Source organism: Rutilus rutilus (assembly GCF_951802725.1).
Source record: "Rutilus rutilus genome assembly, chromosome: 21".
NCBI lineage: Eukaryota > Metazoa > Chordata > Actinopteri > Cypriniformes > Leuciscidae > Rutilus > Rutilus rutilus.
Genome location: NC_140226.1, coordinates 33,462,256 through 33,485,703, shown reverse-complemented (window position 1 = coordinate 33,485,703; position 23,448 = coordinate 33,462,256). Strand labels below are relative to the sequence as shown.

Sequence of the window (23,448 nt, the reverse complement as noted above, 5' to 3'; positions counted from 1 at the left end):
GGTCGGGATAGACCAATCACATTCGATGATGATGACTAACGGATGCTTATCGGTGCGTGTTAGTTTTCTCAGCGCTGTCAGGATGGACCAATCACAGTCGATGATGATGACTAACGGATGATTATCGGTGCGTGTTACTTTACTCAGCGGTGTCAGGATGAACCAATCATATTCGATGATGACTACAGATTTGTACTTCAGGTACTTCTTCTAAATTTAACTTAATTAAACAACTATATTCTAAGAATATTAAGACGATCAAAAACTAAAATAAAATACAAACTAACGTATTGTATCAGTACTGGCATGCGCCACAAGTCTACATATTATTGTAAAATATTTGTACAGCCATATATTTCCCTCAAAACAAAGCACGAGGAGAACACGAACAATGATAATTGATTTGAAATTCCTCCAATGCCGTTTTTACAAATAATAAAAGGTTTTATGAGTGATATCGTACGTTTTACTTTTCTCAGCGCTGCATGAGAATGGACTAATCACAGCAGACTACGACTACTGATTATTTAAATATTTCTATTTATATCAAAAGGACTTATATTGGCTTCTATACTCTTTGTTTATATTCATTTTAGAGATTGCTGTGGCGGTTTTGCATGTATCAGGGATGATATAAGAGGTTCTGCAAACAAAGAAACTTGAACAAAAATGCCGTCCTGATGATTGAATGTGTAGTGTAATGAAGATTTGATCAAAATATTTTTTTTAAAGGAAGGAAATGTTCTTCGCCCCAAAACATACGCTTTTATTTGTTTGTTGTTTTGTAAATTAATTAGCCATATATAAGAACAAAACTTGAAATTGTAAAATTAACCCATAAGAAATGGTTGTCGGGACTAATGTTGAGTCAATAGCGCCACCTGCAGGTCATATTACATCACAACCTCCCGTTTCTAACACTTGAATGAGAAAAATGAGAAATAAATACACATCCACACACTCAGTCTGTACATAGTTTTATTGAGACCTTCCGAGATTTGCAGTTTAGAAATCAGTATAGATAACGCATTAAAAAACCTATGTACAAATTTGGATTGTGGGGTCATGTCTTTTATAATGGTAATTTCAGCTTATTACAAAAAAAACAATAAAAAAAGAACATTAAAAGAAAAACAAAAGTGGCTCATGGATACAAATAACAAATAAAGAGCCATATCTAGGATCTCAAGCATACTAAAATATGTAACGAATTTCTAAATAGCAAAGCGATGTTTACGATCGAGAGGCAGCATTTCTGTGAGACACACGGAAAACACAAACTAATTATACTAATCGTATTGCAAACTAAAAAGTAAATGGCTCAAGAATATTTCTATATTTTGTGCGATCATGGTTAGGATTTTAAAAACTGGCTTTAGTATTTGCTATTGCAACATAATTACCCCTGAGTGAAATCCAACAAGCCATTATATTATATATAGCAAAAGACAAGTAAGAAATAAGACAAGTTAATCAATTATTCTGAAAAGTCGCTGGTAATAAAATGCAAACACACCAAACTCCCTTGTTACCAGTCGTGCCTACTCAAACAAACAGCTTAATCCAAAGAAATAAAATAATTACTGCATATACAAATTGATGTTTCACGTCACAGTTCAGATGGGTTTGGTTGTGCTGTTGTAGACGAGTTTCTCCGAGTCCACGTAAGCGTGTCCGCCGTTAACCGCCACTGGCTGATGTTTGTTCCGACGCTTCTTCCTTCCCTTCACGAGGCAACATGCGATAACAACCAGCAGGATCGCGATGGCGAAGCCCAGAACGACTGCGAACACAATGGCAGCTGAGGAGAGAAGAGACGCGTGTCAATCATGCACATCTGGATCAGTGGAGAATCAATGCATGCAAAACAATCCCTAAACATCTGTTTATTATTTACTTATTTATGATTTAACGTCATATCAGGAGCAATGGCTATATTCAATGCAATCAACAGTATTTCAGTTTGAAAAATAATTATGATTACAATCAATTCAATACATTGTTTACAATAATTTTAAAAAAATTCTTAAAAAAAACAACAACATACACAAAGGCCTGTGTAAAAGTGATAAAGAGGATATTTGTCTATGGAACCTGAACTTTGATCAGGTTTCTATGGAAGCTTGTTTCCGCCACAGAATAAAACATTTTAAAAGATAATTGCAAGTTTACATCTCGCAATTCTGACTTTATTTCTCAGAATTGCGATATATAGAGTCAGAATTGCGTGAAATAAAGTCGCAATTGCGTCTTATAAAGTCAGATTTGCGAGATATAAAGTCAGAATTGCGAGATATAAACTCGCAATTATGTGTTATAAAGTCAGAATTGCGTGAAATAAAGTCAGAATTGCGTGTTATAAAGTCAGAATTGTGTGAAATAAAGTCGCAATTGCGAGATGTAAAGTCAGAATTGCGTAAAAATAAAGTCAGAATTGTGTGAAATAAAGTCAGAATTGTGTGAAATAAAGTCGCAATTGCGTGTTATAAAGTCAGAATTGTGTGAAATAAAGTCGCAATTGCGTGTTATAAAGTCAGAATTGTGTGAAATAAAGTCGCAATTGCGTGTTATAAAGTCAGAATTGTGTGAAATAAAGTCGCAATTGCGTGTTATAAAGTCAGAATTGCGAGATATAAAGTCAGAATTGCATCTTATAAAGTCAGAAATCTGACTTTTTTCCTCGCAATTGCGACTTTATATCTCACAATTCTGACTTTATAACACGCAATTCTGAGATAAAAAGTCATAATTGTAAGATTAAAAAGTTGCAATTACCTTTTTTATTTTTCAGTCTGTGGCGGAAACAAGCTTCCATAGGTTTGGACTTACGGCGCTTTAACAAATGATGAGGTGTTGATTTAGTGAAATGTTTGTGCATCTTATTATGTTTTATATTACTCCTAAATTATGCTTGTGTTGGTCTTAGTTTGCTTATTTGTGGTTATGGATGCTTTAACGTCCCACAATAGTGGAAAAATCTTGTGTTTTACATGCATGGAAAAGTCACGGAAATATACAAAATCAGACACGTGCCAGTAGTAACGAGAGTAATAATAACATTTACATGGAATCTTTCAATTTAATATTTGTCAGAAATTCTAAAATTATTCCAGGAGAAACCTTTTTAAAAATGTCTATTCATATATTTTCTGAATAAAAATGTTGTCTAATATAATTTTTAAAAGGACATTCTATTAAAATATGTTTTACACTCATGAAATTCTTACATAAAAACACAAACCGGTTTCCCTAAATATCTGCATGTCTAAGAAAACACAGACATGCATGTAATGCAAACTTGCATTAACGAGGTTTTAGTGCAACTTTTTACATTTAAACAAGATATTATCTGAGCAACATGATTCTCAATGTTCATCTTTTAAAGAAAAGCATGAATGTTGTGCATTTATGAAGCGGCGTTACCTGTGTCGTTACTGCCTTCCTGCTTCTCAAACTGTCCACGTGCGGCAAACACGTCAGACTCTGAAATAATCATATACACAGCGCATGAAGTTTTGCAGGAGAGAAAGCAGAAAGCAGTGTTTCCCACAGGATTCTGTGAGACTTTGCTGGAGGGGGATGAACATGTAGTGCATTTGAAAGTTAAAATCATCAGTCTGGTGCACTTTGAGAAAAGAGTCAGTGAATTGATTTGCACCTGAACTTAAATAAGAGGGATTGATGAAATCAGCTGGAAGAGAAAGTCAGTTATTATATTCTGATGAAGGATTATAAAGACAAACATGTTTTTCTTTACAATAATATACTGATGAATAATTCATAATAACAAGATAATAAATAAAATATATATATAAAATAAAAATAAAATAAGACATTTTAGAGTCCAAAAAAATTCTCAACTTTAAAAATTAAGTGTTTCTGATGCCTTTGGAATAAGAAATATTAAGTGACAACTTGAATATTTCACAAAAAAAAAAAGAAAAACGGGAAAAAAAATTAAATAATGGAATTTGGGGAAAAAATAAAACAGATTTCATAGTGCCCTACTATAGTGCATGTATTTAGCAAAATGCTCCTCTCTAAGTTAATTTTTGTAGCTGACTAATGAGTTTATGGACATTGAACTCTTTGGATCGACACGATTCACAATAGTGACATTTTGATTCAAAATGGCGATTTTCTCAGAAAAGCGACTAGTTTTGCAGGTATGAGAATCAATATTTGCTAGTAGGAAGGAAAAACTGTTTATTGTATTTATATTTGTATGCTGATTGTGCATGTTGTTTGCATTTAATTGTTATTAGCTTTGAAACACGCAGTGCAAACAGACGATATACTTATTTTATTAAATCACAGTCTTTTGTGATTTGATAAGGGCATATCGAGCTTTCGATCTGAGTCAGTTTGACAGATACTTTGGCGCATAACAACGTTGGAGACCTTTATTTGTTATGAGAAGTATTATAATATTTTCGGCTCATTATGAAACTGTGGTTACGCCGGAGTCTAGGCAATCAATGGGAAACACTGACGGTGTTTAAAATCTACCTCAGTCTTACATTTTCGTAATATTTTTTGTTTAAATTTGTGACAAGCTATGAAAGGATAAAAAGAAAATCTGGGAAATATTACTTTAAAAAAAAAAGTTGCTTTGAAAGAGTTCTGGCTTTTACTGACTGTCTAAAACACGAGCTCATTGTGCAAACAACCATTTCATAAATAAGAGGGAATGATGAAATCAGCTGAAAAAGAAAGTCAGTTATTATATTCTGATGAAAGATTATAAAGATAAACATGTTTTTCTTTACATTCATTAAATTCATAAGAAAAAAAAATTAAGAATTTTTTTTTAAACTTTAAAAAGCTTGTTCGTGCTGCCTTTGAAATGTGAAGTTGTGTTAAGTGACAACTTGGATATTTGAGTTATCTCAAATTAAATGCGAGAAAGTTATTCTAACGCAAAATTTTAGGTTTTTTTACAGTGCATGTTGACTTTAAATACTTATTATATGGTGTTATTACATTCTAATGTAGAATGCAGTGTTATTTCTTGCTAAAGATAACACACCGTTGCCATGGACGCAGGATTCTAACCGTAGAGACGGTGTGGTGAACAAATGAGTCCTACTAGTCCGAGTTTAGGACCCAAGCAATCCGATTGGTTCAAAGCACGTTTTATGGGTAATCGCTTTAGTGCCTGGTTACAAATCATACAAAATCACTTTATTATAGAAGACCTTTGTACTACGTTATAACGAGTCATTAATGTATTTTAACTTATATGTTTCATATACTAGTATTTAACCGAAGCTATAGATTGTGAAATTAAACATTTCTCGTTGTTAGTGTGTTTTTTGGTTAGCTTAGCATACAGCTAACGTTATCCGATGATCGTGCTAGCTGAGCTTTACTGCCCTGATACTGCCATACCGTATTCACAGAAATTCGTAATGCAATTGTAATTATGTCATTATTTTTTATCGTAATAATCAGCACAATATGTTACAAGTACACTTTTTTTTTAAATGAAAAGAACCATAAAATAATGTGTATTTGTGTATATTACTATTTTTCTTATTAACAGTTTAGACAGCTCACGTTAGCTACAAGTTATCACAAGAACAGATTTAGATCAGGCATACCACTGGCATACTAATGGGGTCCTAAGCTCGGACTCATCTCTTCAATAGGACTGATTTGTTCACCACACCGGAACGGACTATTTTCTTTTTAAATCAATAAACTCCTTTTTAAATCAATATTTTGTGTCAAATTATTGATTTATTTGGTAAAATACCAAATAAATAAATACCTCCGCTTCACGTCGGGGTCCTGATCAGCCTGTCGGGGTTGTATTCGCTATAACAACCGCCTCGCTCTACATTATCCCTTACATAATACAGTAAAACTCACCGGTCACTGAACTGCATGCACTCTTGCAATCGTCCTCCGTCTTAAAGCGGTTCATATTTCCGTGACACCCGCCGTAGTTAAAGCGATTACAGCGCAGCTCATACGGATTGTAGTACCAGTAGGTGACGCTCTCGCGACAGCTTCCCGTTACCGGCGGCTCCACGCAGTGAGCTGGAAGAGGGAAGGAATCGAAGAGGGAATGAAGTTTGAGATAAAATGATCATCAATAAATATGTTTTGCATAGTGTGCTTAAATCACAACAGAAAATGAAATATAAAGTCACCTTTGGATGTGTCCACAGGAATATCCAGCAATCGACTGAACTTTTTGTTCACTGAACGTAGAGAGAAGAACAAGTCCATTCAGGGCTGAACGATTCAACACACTTTACGTGTAATCGCACTGAAACTGATTTGGCTTATGAAATGGCAAAGGCTGTGATTATTATGTGTTATGTGCAGCTTGTCAGTGACGTACGGCTCTGTAAACGCGGCTCCGTCTGAAACTGCGAGTTTGAGTTGCTTTTATTGTGCATTTGAAAAAGCAACACACATCAAACATCTTTCCGAAGCATTTATGAACCTCTTGTCCAACGAAAGACCACATTTAATAACATGCTTTTCCTCCGAACTCCCTTCATGAGGACCGCTGAGCTCCTCCGTCTGGGAGATGATGAGCTTCTGACACAGAATAAGGCAGTCGTGTGTTTATTAGTCGTGTTTAATCAAAGCGTTTCGATACGTTTATTCAGATTCAGAGAGTGTGATGCCGATAGGGATTTCCTGGTGTGATGTGTGTTATCGTACTTCTGCGGGGCGTGTGTGTGTGTGTGTGTGTGTGTGTGTGTGTGAGACGCCCTCTGGTGTTCAGAGGGATATATGTGGTGTGTGTGTGTGAGTGAGAGAGACGTCCTCTGGTGTTCAGAGGGTGTGTGTGTGTGTGTGTGAGAGAGGGATTTGTGGGGTGTGTGTGTGTGTGTGAGAGAGAGAGCGCCCTCTGGTGTTCAGAGGGTGTGTGTGTGTGTGTGAGAGAGGGATTTGTGGGGTGTGTGTGTGTGTGTGTGTGTGAGAGAGAGAGCGCCCTCTGGTGTTCAGAGGGTGTGTGTGTGTGTGTGTGTGAGAGAGGGATTTGTGGGGTGTGTGTGTGTGTGTGAGAGAGGGATTTGTGGGGTGTGTGTGTGTGTGTGTGTGAGAGAGAGCGCCCTCTGGTGTTCAGAGGGTGCGTGTGTATGTGTGAGAGAGGGATTTGTGGGGTGTGTGTGTGTGTGTGTGTGAGAGAGAGAGAGCGCCCTCTGGTGTTCAGAGGGTGTGTGTGTGTGTGTGTGAGAGAGGGATTTGTGGGGTGTGTGTGTGTGTGTGAGAGAGGGATTTGTGGGGGGTGTGTGTGTGTGTGTGTGTGTGTGTGAGAGAGAGCGCCCTCTGGTGTTCAGAGGGTGCGTGTGTATGTGTGAGAGAGGGATTTGTGGGGTGTGTGTGTGTGTGAGAGAGAGAGAGAGCGCCCTCTGGTGTTCAGAGGGTGTGTGTGTGTGTATGTGTGGCGCCCTCTGGTGTTCAGATGGAGCATTCACTACAATCAGTCGCTGCACTGACAAACTCCGCATAAAATAATCTCAGCCTTCGCCAAATCTCATGCGGTTTGATTATGATTAATAGTGCAGCTCTAACAGCCTCATCAGTCACACATAAAACTGTTTTTGAAACTAATAAATGCTTCTCAATTAAATGTTTCTTGATTTAAGAATGTTTAGATATTTATACTGTAAAACACTTCTTTTCAGTGCATAATCTGTTTTTATAATAATGATGAAAGTGATCCTCACATCTGGCGCATTCGATCTCGTCCGAACCGTCGCTGCACTGCTTCTCTCCGTCACACTCGAAGTCTTTTCCGATGCAACATCCATTAGAACATGAGAAGTGTTCAGGACCACAAGCCACGTCACACTGCTCAACTGTGTGTGTTTGCAAGAGTTCAGAACAGAGGATTTCGCTTTAGACATTTATTATAAAAATGAAATGGCATACTGGCATTGAAAAAAAAATCAACAAGATTACCATCATGGATCGGACCTAATCTTCCAGATGGAGGACCAGAAACTGCAATAATAAGAAAATATTGAATGTAAAATAAAGATATTTTGAAAAGACACACTTAAAAATTAGTTGAAGTTATTCCTTTGACAACAAAAATGTCAAATAAAGTGTCATTTATTATTTAAAAAAACAAAAACAATACACAGACACACTTTACAGACAAAACATTTGAAATAAAGAGATGATCATGCACATTAATAAATGATTAATGCACTTTTGAATGAGCCATTGATGACACACAGCTGCTTAGTTTTCACAGTTTGTGTTGAAAAGTTTTAAGCGATGCATGTTTTTCATGCAGTTTAATAAGGTAAAGCCATCTGAAAATAAATAAATAATAATAATTAAAAAAAATATCTATATATATATTTTTTATTATTATTATTTATTTATTTTTTTGCAAATTAGGATTATTGCAAATTATTTTATTTTTTTTGGGGGGGGGGGGGTCACAAGTAAATTAAAAACCTATAAAAGTTAAGATAAAAAATGTTGTATTACATAACTATAGTTATAGTATTAAATGATTGTTTAAATAAATTAACACTTGTATACATTTTATGCACAATAACAATCATTTGCATTATACTTTAATTAGTAAATAAATAAGCAATTTGCACTTACTATAATTTTTAGCTATGCTATTATGACCATTTATGCTTCCACTCTGCACAGTGAAAATGTACATTTTATCAGTTGTAATTAATGAGCATCTGTTTGTAAACGTGACCATACAATTTTTTTTAAAAAGAACAATACCTGAAACTTTGTCACAAGCGTTCTCGCATTCGTTGAACGTCAGGTAGTTGTTTCTGTTCGGTTTACAGCCTCCGTACTTGAACTCCTCGCATTTCTCAGTGGCGGCATTGTAGTGCCAGCGTAGAAAAGAGCCTCGACACGGACCCTCCTTCTTCGGCACCAGACAGTGATCTGATCGGAGGAAGAACATTCATTCGTTTGTTCAACATTTACAACAAACAGAGCCGGACAGTAACGGAGTACATTTACTTGAGTACAGTACTTAAGTCCAATTTTGAGGGATCTGTACTTTACTCGAGTATCATTTTTGGGGAGTACTCATGACTTTACTAAAGTACATTTGGGAGGCAAATATTGTACTCTTTACTCCGCTACATTTCTATCCATAACCGTACCCGTTACTATAATGTTTATTAAAAAAAATAAACCCTCAATTTGTTGTTTCCCTCTCAAACGTGATTGGATTGTGCAGGCGCCACTGATTGGGACAGCCTATCAGCAATCACCTTCAGCTTTCCGCCAAAGTCAACTCCATGGTCAGATTTAGATAAGAGACGAAACCATGGACGAAACAATGGATGAAGACGCAGCAGGTCCGTCCCAGGAATGTGCCAACCCGTGGCCCCACCTCGCCAGACTATTTCAATTTTCTGAACAAGTTAATGATAGTTTTCACTTCAAGTGTTTGATGTGTTTACCAATGTAAGCACTGTGGCAGTTGTAATGCAATATTTAGAAAATGTACTCTTGTACTCTTGATATTCAGGTACTTTTAAAAACAAGTACTTCAGTACTTTTACTTAAGTAGACATCTGACTGTAGTACTTTTACTTGTACTTGAGTCAAATTTAGCAAGGGGTATCTGTACTTTTACTCAAGTAATGAAGCTGTGTACTCTGTCCGCCTCTGACAACAAATGTTCTGCGTGTTGGTGACTTGCACTGAACAGAATAAGCTGATTCACTTCTAAAGGCCTGCAAATAAAGAAAATTCTGTTTTCATTTACTTGCTCTTATGTTGTTCCTGACGGAAAACACCAAAGTATCATAACTTAGTCCGTATGACTTGCATGCAATATTCAAAGTCTTCTGAAATTATATGTTTTGTGCGACTGGTTTTAGTGTCTGTCTGGCCAATAAAACGTGTAAAAGTCAGAATTGCGAGTTATAAAACTTTGAACTGCGAGATAAAAACGTACAATTTGGAGAGAAGTCCAAGGCCACTAAATTAGGCCACATTAGGCCACAACTGCCCTAGTTGCCCCAATAATGGTTGGAGTCTGACTGGTAACCCGAAGGTTGCGGGTTCAATTCTCAGTACCAGTAGTAAATGACTGAGGTGCGCTTGAGCAAAGCACCGAACCCTCAATATTGTGTGTGTGTGTGTCAGGGATGGAAATTAGCACCCGCCACCAGCCAAATGCGGGTGATTTTGTGTTGTGGCGGGTAAACTCGCTTCACCTACCGGCCACCGTGGCGGGTAAATAAAAATAGAATAGGCTACTGTTTCACACGGATGGCGGACACTTTTAGAGGCACACCTTCGAAAAAATGTGGCGTTACATCGCAGGCGTTAAGAGGTCTGCAGAGAAAACATCTCAGGAGGAGCCAGTGGACAAAGAGGCGAAGGTCAAAAAACGTTTTTTTTTTTTTTTAAAGAATGAAAAGACAATGGGGAGTCCCGCGATTGGTTAGTTTACGACGAGACAAGTTCTGCTCGGTATGTCGTCAACACGCTTCAGACGATTGTGTGTGTGTCAGGCACGGCGCCAGGATTTCAGTTTTGGATGGGCCAGACCAATTGTGGGTGGGCCTTAAATTAAAAACGTTATTCAATCACTGTTTAACCTAATAAAAATTACGGACTAATATACTGTTATATTATCTGTGCGTATAATATAGATTTTAATAGCTTGATGCTCTTTAAATATTTTGTTGCATTGTAAAAAGTGTCGGTGCATAGGACGGACCTATCCGCGATCGCTCTCCATGGTTCTGACCAAAGAAGAGCGCTTTGTAATCTCCATTACGCATCATACCTGGTGTTGTCTCTTAGTGCGCTACGAAGACTCTTGAGGTATAATTAACTAAAGGTATACTACCACTAAAGGTATACCATTGCTAGGCGTCTTCAGGGCTATCATCCACTCGCAGAGGCGCTGGCGCCCTCCTAGCAACGGCGCTGGTCGCCGAGAAAGATGTGATACATCATGAGATGCGCAAATATGTCTGGAGACATGACATGTACTGTAAGACATGATTTTGACCACTTCATTGAGTTTTGTTTTGTAGAAAGACTCTTTTTAAAAGATTTTCGTTTTGTATAAATTGTATCTTAATTTTGATCAATGTTTTATCAATGTTTTATTGCCTGTATTTAATAAATAAGAAGAAAATATATAGCAGACAATGTAATAAGGCGCCGGCATGATCACTTGCATTGCACGTGAACTGAAGGGCGCCGAAACTCAGCTTGTGCCTCACCTCACCTATATTATATTATAGTCTACTTTTAAACGAAAATATTCAAAACCAAAAGAAATAGGCTCTCTGATTGTGGAATCCATATGAAATGTGCATTTCTCTCTGGCGTTCATGGCGAGTCCGCATTGTCAACTTCATCTTTGTAGCGACAAAGAAAACACCAGTTTATTAATAAATAATTAAATGTCTCCTTGCTATTTTAGACACATTCATAATCATTACTTTTACTGGTTCTTTATGGCTAGCTTTAAGCGTGCGGTCGTGCGCTTGAGTGCGGCTATATTACGTAAACGCTCATTATCCTGTGTAGGCTATATAGCCTATTTAAGTAGCATAATTAAAATAATATACAGCGGTGATTTGTCCACGAACGGCTTAAATGAACAACTAACTACTAGTCGACTAGAAAAATTCATTTATTGACGATTTTTTTATAGTTCTTGAAAAAATTAGAATATATTAAACGTTGTTGTTTTTTTTTTTTGAAGAAAAGCTTTGGCCTGTTAAAAAGTGGATGGGCGGCCTACTAACGCACCCATAACGCCGTGCCTGGTGTGTATAAGAAAGAAAGAGAAAATGTCAGTATTTCATTGAGACTTGAGATTAAATAAACTGCTTAAGTATTGTGGATCTTGTAGTATTAATTTTCACATGCAGTTACACATTGTCGGTTAAAAACAAGAAAGTGGCTGGTAAAAACATTGAGTGGCTGGTAGATTTTGAAATCCACCAGCCACAGTGGCCGGTAGACAAAAAAGTTAATTTCCATCCCTGGTGTGTGTGTGTGTGCACTCCTAATGTGTGTGCACTAACTCGGAGTGGTTAAATGCAGAGGACAAATTTCAAATATGGGCTACCATACTTGGTCTTCACATTCACATCACTTTTCTTTTAAATTAAATTGCGAGTTATAAAGTCTGACCTGCAAGATATGAAACCGCAATTTCGATAAAAAAGTTAAAACTATGAGATATAAACTCGCAATTCTAAGAAAAATGTAAAAACTATGAGATATAAACTCGCAATTCTAAGAAAAATGTAAAAACTATGAGATATAAACTCGCAATTCTAAGAAAAATGTCAAAACTATGAGACATAAACTCGCAATTCTAAGAAAAATGTCAAAACTATGAGATATAAACTCGCAATTCTAAGAAAAATGTAAAAACTATGAGATATAAACTCGCAATTCTGAGAAAAAAAGTCAAAACTGAGATAAAAACTCACAATTCTGAGAAAAAAGTCTGACCTATGAGATATAAACTTGCAATTCTGAGAAAAAAAGTCAAAACTGAGATAAAAACTCACAATTCTGAGAAAAAAGTCTGAACTATGAGATATAAACGTGCAATTCTGAGAAAAAAGTCAGAATTGTGAAATAATACATCACAATTGTGAGCTCTAAAGTCCAAATTTTGAGATATAAACTCATAATTGTGAAAAAGACAGAATTGTGAGATATAACATAGCAAGTGCGAGTTATATAGTCTGAATTTTGCAATATAAATGTGTAATTGCAAGAAAAAAGTCAGAATTGTGAAATAATACATCACAATCTTGAGCTCTAAAGTCCAAATTATGAGATATAAACTCACAAAAAAAAACGTCCATACTTGTCATGTGGTCCTTCAGGAATGAAACTATCATTCAATAACCGTGTGTGTGTGTGTGAACACACAAACTATGTGAAATATGAATGCTTACTCAGAACTGAAAGTATCACTTACACAAGCGGAAAATATGAAAGGAGATAAATACCACAGTGCTGTTGATTTACTTCAGATAAACACGCATTTAACTCTTTAATCTGGTACAATCTAAAACTGTGAACGGAAAACTTTTTAATAATTAATGACTTATGATTTAAATGCGTTACACATTACATAGTTTATTCACGTTTCCTGCGCTTTGAAAACACAATAAATAGTGCAAATGCAACATGAATAATGTAAATATCGGTTCTGAATTCAAACTAATAGACTTAATTTGTCTATAATCATCTGAATTCAGGGTTTTAGATTTACATTTTTGAGGACAGCTTCACAAACCCTCGATGACGAGAATGTTCTCATTCTCTGTGAAACTCCCACCGCAAAACCTGCCGTACCAGTTTGTGAAACACTCAAGAAAATGGCCACACACAGCTCAGATGGTTTCCTGTTTCAGCCGAAGCTAGAAAACATCGTGCAATCGATTACCAATCTACAACTTCTGAGACATTTACAGGATACATCATGATATCTGTGAAATCTCGGATGGTTTTTAGACAAAATAACTCAACCTAGTCGAGCTGCGATTAAAAGAAAGCACTGTTTGAGAAAACCAGAACATTATGGGTTAACAGAACAAAACTGTTTGACAAATCCTGGTAAATGGTTAATCCATGTTTTCCAGCAACTAATTAAGGACACTTCAAAACTTGTTGGACCAGAACTCATCATAGGTCAACAGAAATCAGACTGAATGACTGAGAAACGCTCTTCACAGAACATGATAGCAATGAGCGGTTTCATTTTTATGGCAAGTGATGATGCATATGGAAATTAATTTTAACTCTGACGGCCTTCAAGAACATCACACTTCATACAATATACAAAGGAAGCCGTCCTCAACATATTAAACAAGATATCTGTTCAAATTCTAAAAAATTAAGAGTTTATCATTTTCAGTCTCGGTCAAAAAACTAGATTTCTGAGAACTTTTTTCATAAGTTTATAAGTTCATAAGACTCTTTTCCTCACAATTGCGAGTTTATATCTCATAATTCAGACTTTATAACTCAATTGCAATGTTAGATCTCACAATTCTGACTTTTGTCTTGCAATTGCAAGTTTATATCTCAAAATTCTGACTTTATAATTCACAATTGCAAGTTTATATCTCAAAATTCTGACTTTATAACTCACAATTACGAGTTTATATCTCAAAAGTCGGATTTTGTAACTCAATTGCAATGTTATATCTCACAATTCTGACTTTTTTCCCCCACAATTACGAGTTTATATCTCAAAATTTGGATTTTGTAACTCAATTGCAATGTTATATCTCACAATTCTGACTTTTTTCTTACAACTGCGTGTTTATATCTCACAATTCTGACTTTTTTACTCACAATTGCGAGTTTATATCTCAAAATGCGGATTTTGTAACTCAATTGCAATGTTATATCTCACAATTCTGACTTTTTTCCTCACAATTGCGAGTTTTTATCTCAAAAATTGGACTTTAGAACTCAATTCTGACTTTTTTCCTTGCAATTATGTGTTTATATCTTCAAAATTCAGAGTTTATAACTCACAATTGCGATGTTACATCACACTATTCCGACTTTTTCTCGCAATTACAAGTTTATAACTCCCAATTTAGACCGTATAGGTCACAATTGCAAGTTTATATCTCACAATTCAGAGAATCGTAAGCTATAGTCTAAACTGTGAGACGTCACAATTGCCTTTTTATTTTTCTTTATTCCCTGGCGGAAACATGCAGACCTCAACAGATCTGTTTTAATTAGTGCTTTTTTTTCCAGAAATGAATTGTTCGGTGCATATAATGTACATGCTCTACAATTTGTATATTATCTATGTTGATATATTCAGCAGAAAAATTCCACCTGCAGTTAAAAAGCAAATAAATAAATGAAGTAAACACAGACAACTCCTGTTGCGTTTTCATGTACTCACGGAGTGACTGTTCTGGGGTCAGGACCAAAACCGAGACCTCGGTCGAGCCCGTCTGTCCTGCGTTATCTGTGACCGTGAGTCGGAACTTATACATCCCGGGAGAAAGATTGGAGACGGTCACGGCATCCTTAAAAAGCCCTCCCTGAAAAAAAATGAAAAAAGAAGAGATTGTACATTAATTAAATATCTAAATAAAAAACAAACAGAATTTATAGCTGTCTAATCTGATGCATTTTTTATTTATTTATATATATTATTCCAATAATGAACTCTTAGTAATAAATAACAGCGCAGGCACACCTTCATAACAGCCGACGTGTCTCCGGACACCTGCACCCACTCATACTTCACGATCTCTTTATCGTCTTTGCTCTCAATGCCGTTCAACGTCACATCTTCTTGGGGTTGAACGACTCGGTCCTGCCCGGTAACTGCAACCGGAGGTCTGTCCTCCACGTCTGCAAGAAATCAAAACACTGCTGCCATGAAACATTATGCAACATGAAGCAACAGCCATGGGAACTGCATAAGATGCCAAGAATGATAGCGAGAACGCAAGCTTGATCTTGTATGCTGAAGATCAGCTGACAGAGAACTAATAAAGTGTGATTTAAAGGAACACACCTACTTTTGGGGATTTGAGCTTATTTACCGTATCCCCCAGAGTTAGACAAGTCCATACATACCCTTCTCATCTCCGTGCGTGCCGTAACTCTGTCTGACGCACCCACCGCTAGCTTAGCTTAGCACAAAGACTGGAGGTAAATGGCTCCAGCTAGCATACTGCTCCCAATAAGTGACAAAATAACACCAACATTTTCCTATTTACATGTTGTGATTTGTAGTCACAGCGTGTACAAATAACAAGGTCACATGAGACACAGCCATCTTCTAACCATATACACACTGGGAACTATATTCTCAGCACCTGAGTGGTGAGCAGCAGAGAGTTCGCTCGGAGTCAGAGTAAATCACTCCGCAGAAGTAGCAGTGCTTCGCCTTCTGAGAATATAGTTTCCAGTGTGTATACGGTTAGAAGACGGCTGTGTCTCATGTGACTTAGTTGTACACGCTGTGACTATGCAAATCACAACATTTGCAGAAATGTTGGTGTTATTTTGTCACTTATTGGGAGCAGTATGCTAGCTGGAGCCGTTTACCTCCAGTCTTTGTGCTAAGCTAGGCTAGCGGTGGGTGCGTCAGACAGAGTTACGGCACGCACGGAGATGAGAAGGGTATGTATGGACTTATCTAACTCTGGGGGATACGGTGAATGAGCTAAAGTCCCAAAAAGTCGGCGTGTTCCTTTAAGTGTCAGACATGCAGAGGAAATTAAAGACTAAAAGATATTTGATCCTAAACAAGATGCGATTCTATACGGTTGAACCAGGGGCGCAGGAACACAACAGCAATCATTATCATCAGGGTTCTGCATTCAGATCATCAAGACTCTGCATTCAGATCATCAAGACTATGAAATCATTTTAGTTGATTTCTGTATAAACTGCTGTACTCCAAAACCATGAGAAAATAAGTGTGCATAGGGGTGGGCGATATACCGGTAGACACAATAAACCGGAAGAAATCAGTCAACCGGTAGAGATTCTGGACGATCATCTCTCGCGGTTACGCTGACGTGGCGTTGCCGTTCTGTGCCGTCTCGAGAGCTTATCGTTTGAATGCGTTTTTAAGCCTTAATTTTAAACCATTCAAGCTCAAGAAAAAAGACTCATTTTGGTATATGCGTGCACTATTTGAGAGAAATGCGCGCACATAAAGCCACTGCTCATACAGTGTGAGAACTGAACGTAGCGCCTAGAATTCTAGGCAAACACACACACTTATCGTGTGTCAAAACGCCGCCTTTTGTATCCTCGTAAACACAGTCGTTTATGTCTTAAGTGGATGTAAATGGTGGAGAAAGAAAGCGTATCAGTATATTGGATCAGTGCATTCGCTCTTAAAGTGACAGCAGCCTAATAAACCTGATCTGTTCTAGTGTGGTTTTTTATTTCTAGTGCTTAAAGTTTTTCACGTAATTTGTGTCTTTGTTCAATTGTATTTTTTTGTCCTATTGCTTGTGATTATTTTCTTTGCTCCTATTTTATCACTGACTGTTTATACTTGTCTTTAGTGAGATTGTGTTTTTTTTGTTTTGCTTTTTTACTTATGTTAGTTAGGCTAGCATTACTTTATGTGATTTTGAAATTGGAAATGAGATTTATGACATTTCAAATCAATTTTAATATCAAAAATCTTTATTTAAAGCACTAAATGACTATATCGTCAGATGTATCGTTGTCAAGAAATACAATTATTCATATTGTTTCATTTACAGTCTTTCTCTCCCAGAAAAACCGCAAAACGATTGATCTTGCGCTCCTCTGTTTGTCAAATCAGCTGTGATGTAAACTAAACACTATTGGCTATCTAAAGAGTATTAAATAAGCTATTTTTTTGTACGTCTCGCCAGTCAACACAGAAAACTGCACTAAATTTGGTCCTCAATATGACTTTGAATATGAATGTCGTCAAATAATTCCTACGCCCCTGGTTATTACAACCGGCTAAAATATGAAACGATGACGCACTTCAGAGGATCTCAGCAGGTCTGGACATGCATGAGTATTTCAAGGAGTAAGTCTTAAAACATACTTGACCAAAAACACCATATACAAAAATCCTGAATCCTGAAAAAAAACACTAGATATCTACAAGAGATTTCTAGACACGTCTAAGATGATTTTCCTTACCTGGCACCTGCTGCTCAATGTACTCTTTAAAAATAAATGTCAAAAACAGGTGTCAACTATATACAGAAGTCTTCTTAACATCTCCACATACTTGTAAGACGATTTCCTCTTACCTGAACTCTTTTGCTCGAGGTAATCTTTAAAAACAGGCTTCAGAAGGTAGTTGCTGAAGCCCTTCTTCCTCACAAAGCGACAGACTTTCAGCTGTTTGTACAGACAGTTGAAGATGAAGCACGAGGTGATGCTTTTGGGATCTTGACCGTGCTCCATCAGAGCCAGATTGCAGTTTGGATCACTACAGCAAGCCCGAACACAGTCTTCAGCCCGGGTCACCTGAGGAGAACTCAGGAATGTGGCTCCTTCCTTCACAGACTCATCCGTGTTCAACACGAAATCCTCTTTGCCATTACTGAATCTTTCCATGCAGGGTGTCCCTTGATCCTGAGCCTCTGATGGAGACACATGGAGAACGATGTGCAGAACCACCGCGGTCCAGAAGAACCAGAGCCGAGCCATTCTCCAACAGAAGAAAATCTCCAGCCAAATCCCTTCAAATCTGAACAAAAAGAGAAAACTTTACACATTAAAAATTCCAAATATTTATATATAATATAAAAAATATAAACGTTAAAACTTCCAAATATTTATATTTTACTTCCAAACTTCCAAATATTTATATTTTATATATATATTTGGTAGTTTTAACGGACTAAATCCATAAAGAATCAATAAGGAGTCATTCTCCAAAAGAACAAAATCTCCAGTCAAATCTCTGTATAAATGATTCAAAACCAATCTGAACAAAAAGAGACAACTTTAAACATTAAAACTTAACAATAAAATCTCTTTATAAATTATTAAAGATTAATCTGAAAAAAAGAAAACTTTCAACATTAACACTTCCAAATAATATTTGTATTATATGTGGATGACTAAATCCATAAAGAATCAACGAGTCATTCTCCAATAAAGAACAAAACCTCCAATAAAAGATATAAAACATATATTATATTATATAATAGCTGGGGGTTTCAAGCTTTTAAATTTCCACACACCACCAAATATGATCATCCTAGTACAGGCAAACACACAATTTTTAAGGCATCTATATATTTTCACGTGCAAAATACTATTTCGAAAATATCTATTATGCAACATTATTATGTTGTTTTCCTACTCACTGCAGCGGAATAAGACAAAATCCATATAAAAGGAGTCATTCTCCTCTGGACAATAACAACTCTCCAGTATCTTTACACACATATACGGTGAATTTAGGTAAACTGGGCAATGTTATGACATCGAGATGACTTACTGTAAAGTCAATCTCCAGATCAATCTGAGAAGATTACAAAACGTATTCATACAGTACAATACATTCTCATAACCATCTAGAAAGACTTTAAACACGCCATTAATCAGACATTATGGTCCCCTAAAAAAAAAAAGTTAAAACTATAGCCTATCGATAACTTAAAACACTCACAATTCTTATCAGACACAATAGCGAATATTTACCACCACAGTAACGTTGAATATATCTGGTTTAATGAAACATAAACATTACAGGCCGCCTGAGGGAAAACGCAGCAGGTTTTTGTGCTCGTCGTAAAGTTAAAACACTTTAAAACATTAAACATATCAACTTCTCACCTATTAAACAGCACTATAAGAGTTCGTCTCCTCCAAACACGGTGTAATTCCTCATCGGCCAGATATAAAAGCGTCGTTTAAACCAGAGTTTCGGTGGAAATGTCTCGTTGATTCCGAGGAAAACTGTGGCAGATCCGGAGCTTCAGGTGTGTCCGATACCGAGATACCTGCGCGAGCAGGAAATGATGACGTCACGCCGCAGGCACTCAGACTCCGCCCCCTCACTGCGTTATTGAGTTACGTTTGCTTGGGGAAATATTTATCCACCGTTCTTGCCAGGCGTTCGTTTTCTAATGTGTTACTGTCTAACTGCATCACTAACCCGCAGACTATAACACATGATGTCTGAGGCTTTTGTGCGTGTCTGTCACTTCTGCTTAATAATGTGTGATGGGGTTGTTTTGACATCCAATAATAATGTGTGTGTTTTTTTTTTTTTTGTTTGGTTTTATAAAAAACTAATTTATAAAAAAAAAGTGTCGTTTCCTTATTCAGATGAGATGCATCATTCACCACAAACCCCAAAAAGGACTTTCTGAAGTGCTATTCATGTCGAGTTTCATGTTGGTGATCTTTCTGAAAAATCAGCTTCAAAGCCACAGCGACTCTCGATGTATTTGCTCATTTGCTTTAGTAGTTCTCCGGTTTAACTTAACTAGGTATATCATGTGCTCTCCAGTCGCTTCACATTGATTTATTCTTATAAGAAGCACTTTAAAGTGTGAATTATGTCTGAATGCACAGGTTTCTTTGAGTGCACCGATTCTGGCCTGAGCTTCAGATGATGCCAATGATTCCTCTTCTGGGCATGCATGCAGTAAACGTCACGTTGTCTGAGGTTTGAGGTAAACAATGCATTGAAGTGAGATTGACATTTTCATTTCTGTAACGGAAACCCACTTTAAGTGCATGAATGTAAAATCCCCCAACACGTTTTAAAGACATCATCTGGCACGCCATTGTTCAGTACAAAGACTGATTGTTTGGCACATTAATCAGCATTAAATCATTTTAAGAAACTGACATGAATCGTGTATTTGCAATCCCCTCCTCTTTTAATATTCTTAAATCTATTGTCTTAATGTCTGTGTTTATGCAGTGACAGTGTTTATTCATTTAGCTCGGATTCAAGAGAGTATAAATATGCACTTGTTTTGTAATTAATAAATTGTTAAATGCAAGTTTTGGGCGCTTGTGATCCACATACAGAACCAGCTGCAGTATTTAAACAGCTGGATGTTCAAAAATGCTAAACGTAAAAAAAACTGTACTAAAACTCACATTAAACAATTGTGTATTAAATATAAGCGAGCAGATGAGCCCAGAATATGAACACAACACGCTAAATGGTTTTAATTATGTTTTTCTCTTGCCTGTAGGCTACATATGCATTATTAATAAGGTGTATATTGAAATTATTAATATAATTTTTTTAATATCACCGTCTGACTGGTAAAAATGACTGGCGAAAGTACCCGGATCACGATCTACTACTTGAGCTTCTTCTTTACGATCGCGAGGCCACAGGAGAGGATTTGTGAATGACAGCGAAGCGTTTATTACATGATCAAGGTCACATGATAATGACACCATGACAAGTATGTGCAGATTACACTTATACTACACACACTCGTCTCATACTATCTTAGCGGTCGTGAAGAAATTGCTTATTCAAAATAATACCTACTCAAAAGAGTGTGATTTTGGACAAAGCCCTTTTGTCTAATGCTGTTTTATGCCTACTTGAGGGAAGTAGGGTAGTTTTTCTTCTGGAAACAAACTTTTGTGCATTATTTTCCTGTTATCTCTGTAAAGCTGCTTTGAAACAATCTGTATTGTAAAAAAGTGCTATATAAATAAAGGTGAATTGACTAGGGGAGACACTTTTTGACTTTCTCAGTTTGTGTAAATTCACTTGGGATCTAGAGTATTTTTTCCCACATTAATTTCCCACATGTCTAGTAGCCTACAATTATGTGGTTTTGTTTCATGAATACAGTGCATACTTTTTTCTTGATATACCCCGAAAGAATGGAGGTGAAATGTGACAACATGCCCCATCGGTGCGGTTCATTGTAACATGCCCATATGACAGATTAAAATGTTATCTGATCTAATACAAAAATATACAAGAACAACTAAAATATTTTGTCAATAAAATACAAAATTTCATATAAAATAATGGCATTTTTTAATAATTAAAAACAAAGTCATTTTTGAGTTTGACAACAAACACACTGCAAAACACAGCTATACAGCATAGTTCAAAACATAATAATAATGAATCATTTCTGAACATTGACTCTCAGTCTTTATTCCCCTTTTTCTCATGGTTTCTCATAAAAGTATAGAATAGAACATCACAGTTCTAATAGGGGCTCATTGTAACGCAGTGTGACAACATGCCCCGCCTGCACATGTGGTTTAAACCCTTCTGCTGGTTAGATCAGCATTAAAGATCTATCTCACCTGTTAAATAACAGATTGGAGATTAAAATTCTATCAGACTTTTCCCATTTTAAATAAACACACAAAAAAACAGAGATGAAAAGTAAGTATATTTACATTTGCTATATGGTTGGTTAAATGTTCACTGATATCTTACAAAGATTTTAAAATTTTGGCGCAATTTTTTTCTCTAGGCCTATATAGTGTTGATATAGCATCTAGTAAATACACTAAGTTTCGTCATGCTGGCATGTGTGGAAGTGTTTAAAACAAGTGTGTTACAACTAGACGCAACCATCCTTTTGCCCACGTTCCTATAAGGGTGTGACATCACATGAAATATGTTAAAATGAGTGCTGTCAAATCGATTAATCACGATTAATCACATCTAACATAAAAGTTTGGAAACATATGTGTGTGTGTGTATATATTTTATATTTACAAACTTGTATGTTAGATGTGATAAATCGCTTTGACAGCACTAATGTGACAATGAATCAGTAGCAGAAGTTCACATCAGCTCAGGTCTGCTCTGTGTGGAGGTATTGTTCTGTTTCAGTGTCTGACTCAACCTTAAAAGGAAAGGATATCCTCTATGTTTTGTCTAAGAATGGTTTAAGAACACGAACAGTTTTCAGGAGGAATCAACAGCCACCCGATGAGAAGTGCCCTCGCTGGATTTATGACTCGCTTATGATTGTTGCTTATGAATGAGAATAGATATTGTCTCCATTGTTTTCTGTGACCTAATTTAGTTCGAGGTTGAATCCTCTTAAAGGGGTGGTTGATTATGATTTGACTTTTCTAACTTTAGTTAATGTGTAATGTTGCTGTTTGAGCATGAACAACATCTGCAAAGTTACGACGCTCAAAGTTCAGACTTTTAAAGAAATTGCTTTTTAAGAACTACAACAAACGGCTGGTATAGACTACACAACATTCCTCACGGGTTAGTGACATCACTAACCCTAAAATTTGCATAAACCCCGCCCCCCCGGAACATGATTTATAGATTATCAAGACAGAATATGCTAATCAATGACTAGAAGATAACTACACATAAGATTCATAAATTCATCAACTAACCCTTCAGAAATGTCCTGTTGCTTCTACATGTTGTCACTTCTTCTTGAGTCTCTCCATCATTGACTGAATCCGGTTTCAATATAAAAGGCTAAACGCTTTTGAAATTTTCAGTGCATGTGTGTGTGAGTGCAAGCTGTTGTAGCTCCGCCCCCTGTGCCGGGAGCAGCAGCTCATTTGCATTTAAAGGAATAGACACAAAACGGTGCGTTTTTGCTCACCATCAAAAATTGACAATTTGAACATGCTATATAAAAATATCTGTCAGGTATTTTGAGCTAAAACTTCACACACACACTCTGGGGACATCAGAGACTTATTTTACATCTTGTGAAAAGGGCATTATACCACCCCTTTAAACATTTTCTAAAGCCTTTGGAAATGTGAAGAACTCTTGTCTTCACAAAACTAAATGAACTTCAAATTTGACCCCTGGTCTTCATATTAGATATTAGTCTCTCAGTGTTTTGTTGTTGTTTTTAAGTGTATTTGTTCATTCCTGTAGCTCAAACAGTAGAGCTGAGCATGGCGCCAAGGTCATGAGTTTGACTCCCAAAGAATGCATGAACTGACAAAATGTACACCTTGAATGCAATGTAAGTCACTTTAGATAAAAGT

At 36.5% G+C, this 23,448-nt stretch overlaps 1 protein-coding gene across 2 annotated transcripts; it reads right to left on the bottom strand.

Annotated features, from left to right (window-relative positions):
• Nucleotides 1-962: 962 nt before the first annotated feature.
• On the bottom strand, nucleotides 963-19,720 carry spint1a (serine peptidase inhibitor, Kunitz type 1 a). Of its 2 annotated transcripts, none has more exons than XM_084393004.1 (11): nucleotides 19,300-19,720; nucleotides 17,760-18,202; nucleotides 15,194-15,351; nucleotides 14,894-15,035; nucleotides 8,728-8,898; nucleotides 7,930-7,971; nucleotides 7,695-7,826; nucleotides 6,159-6,209; nucleotides 5,875-6,045; nucleotides 3,424-3,483; nucleotides 963-1,801 (listed from the first exon to the last, which is right to left on the bottom strand). In XM_084393004.1, the coding sequence occupies exons 2-11, from the start codon at nucleotides 18,160-18,162 to the stop codon at nucleotides 1,617-1,619; spliced, it is 1,515 nt and encodes a 504-aa protein (XP_084249130.1). In that variant the 5' UTR covers nucleotides 18,163-18,202; nucleotides 19,300-19,720; the 3' UTR covers nucleotides 963-1,616. The 2 variants fall into 2 exon arrangements, with proteins under 2 accessions (XP_084249130.1, XP_084249131.1); XM_084393005.1 differs by having other exon boundaries at nucleotides 19,285-19,606.
• Between the last annotated feature and the right edge of the window lie 3,728 nt (nucleotides 19,721-23,448).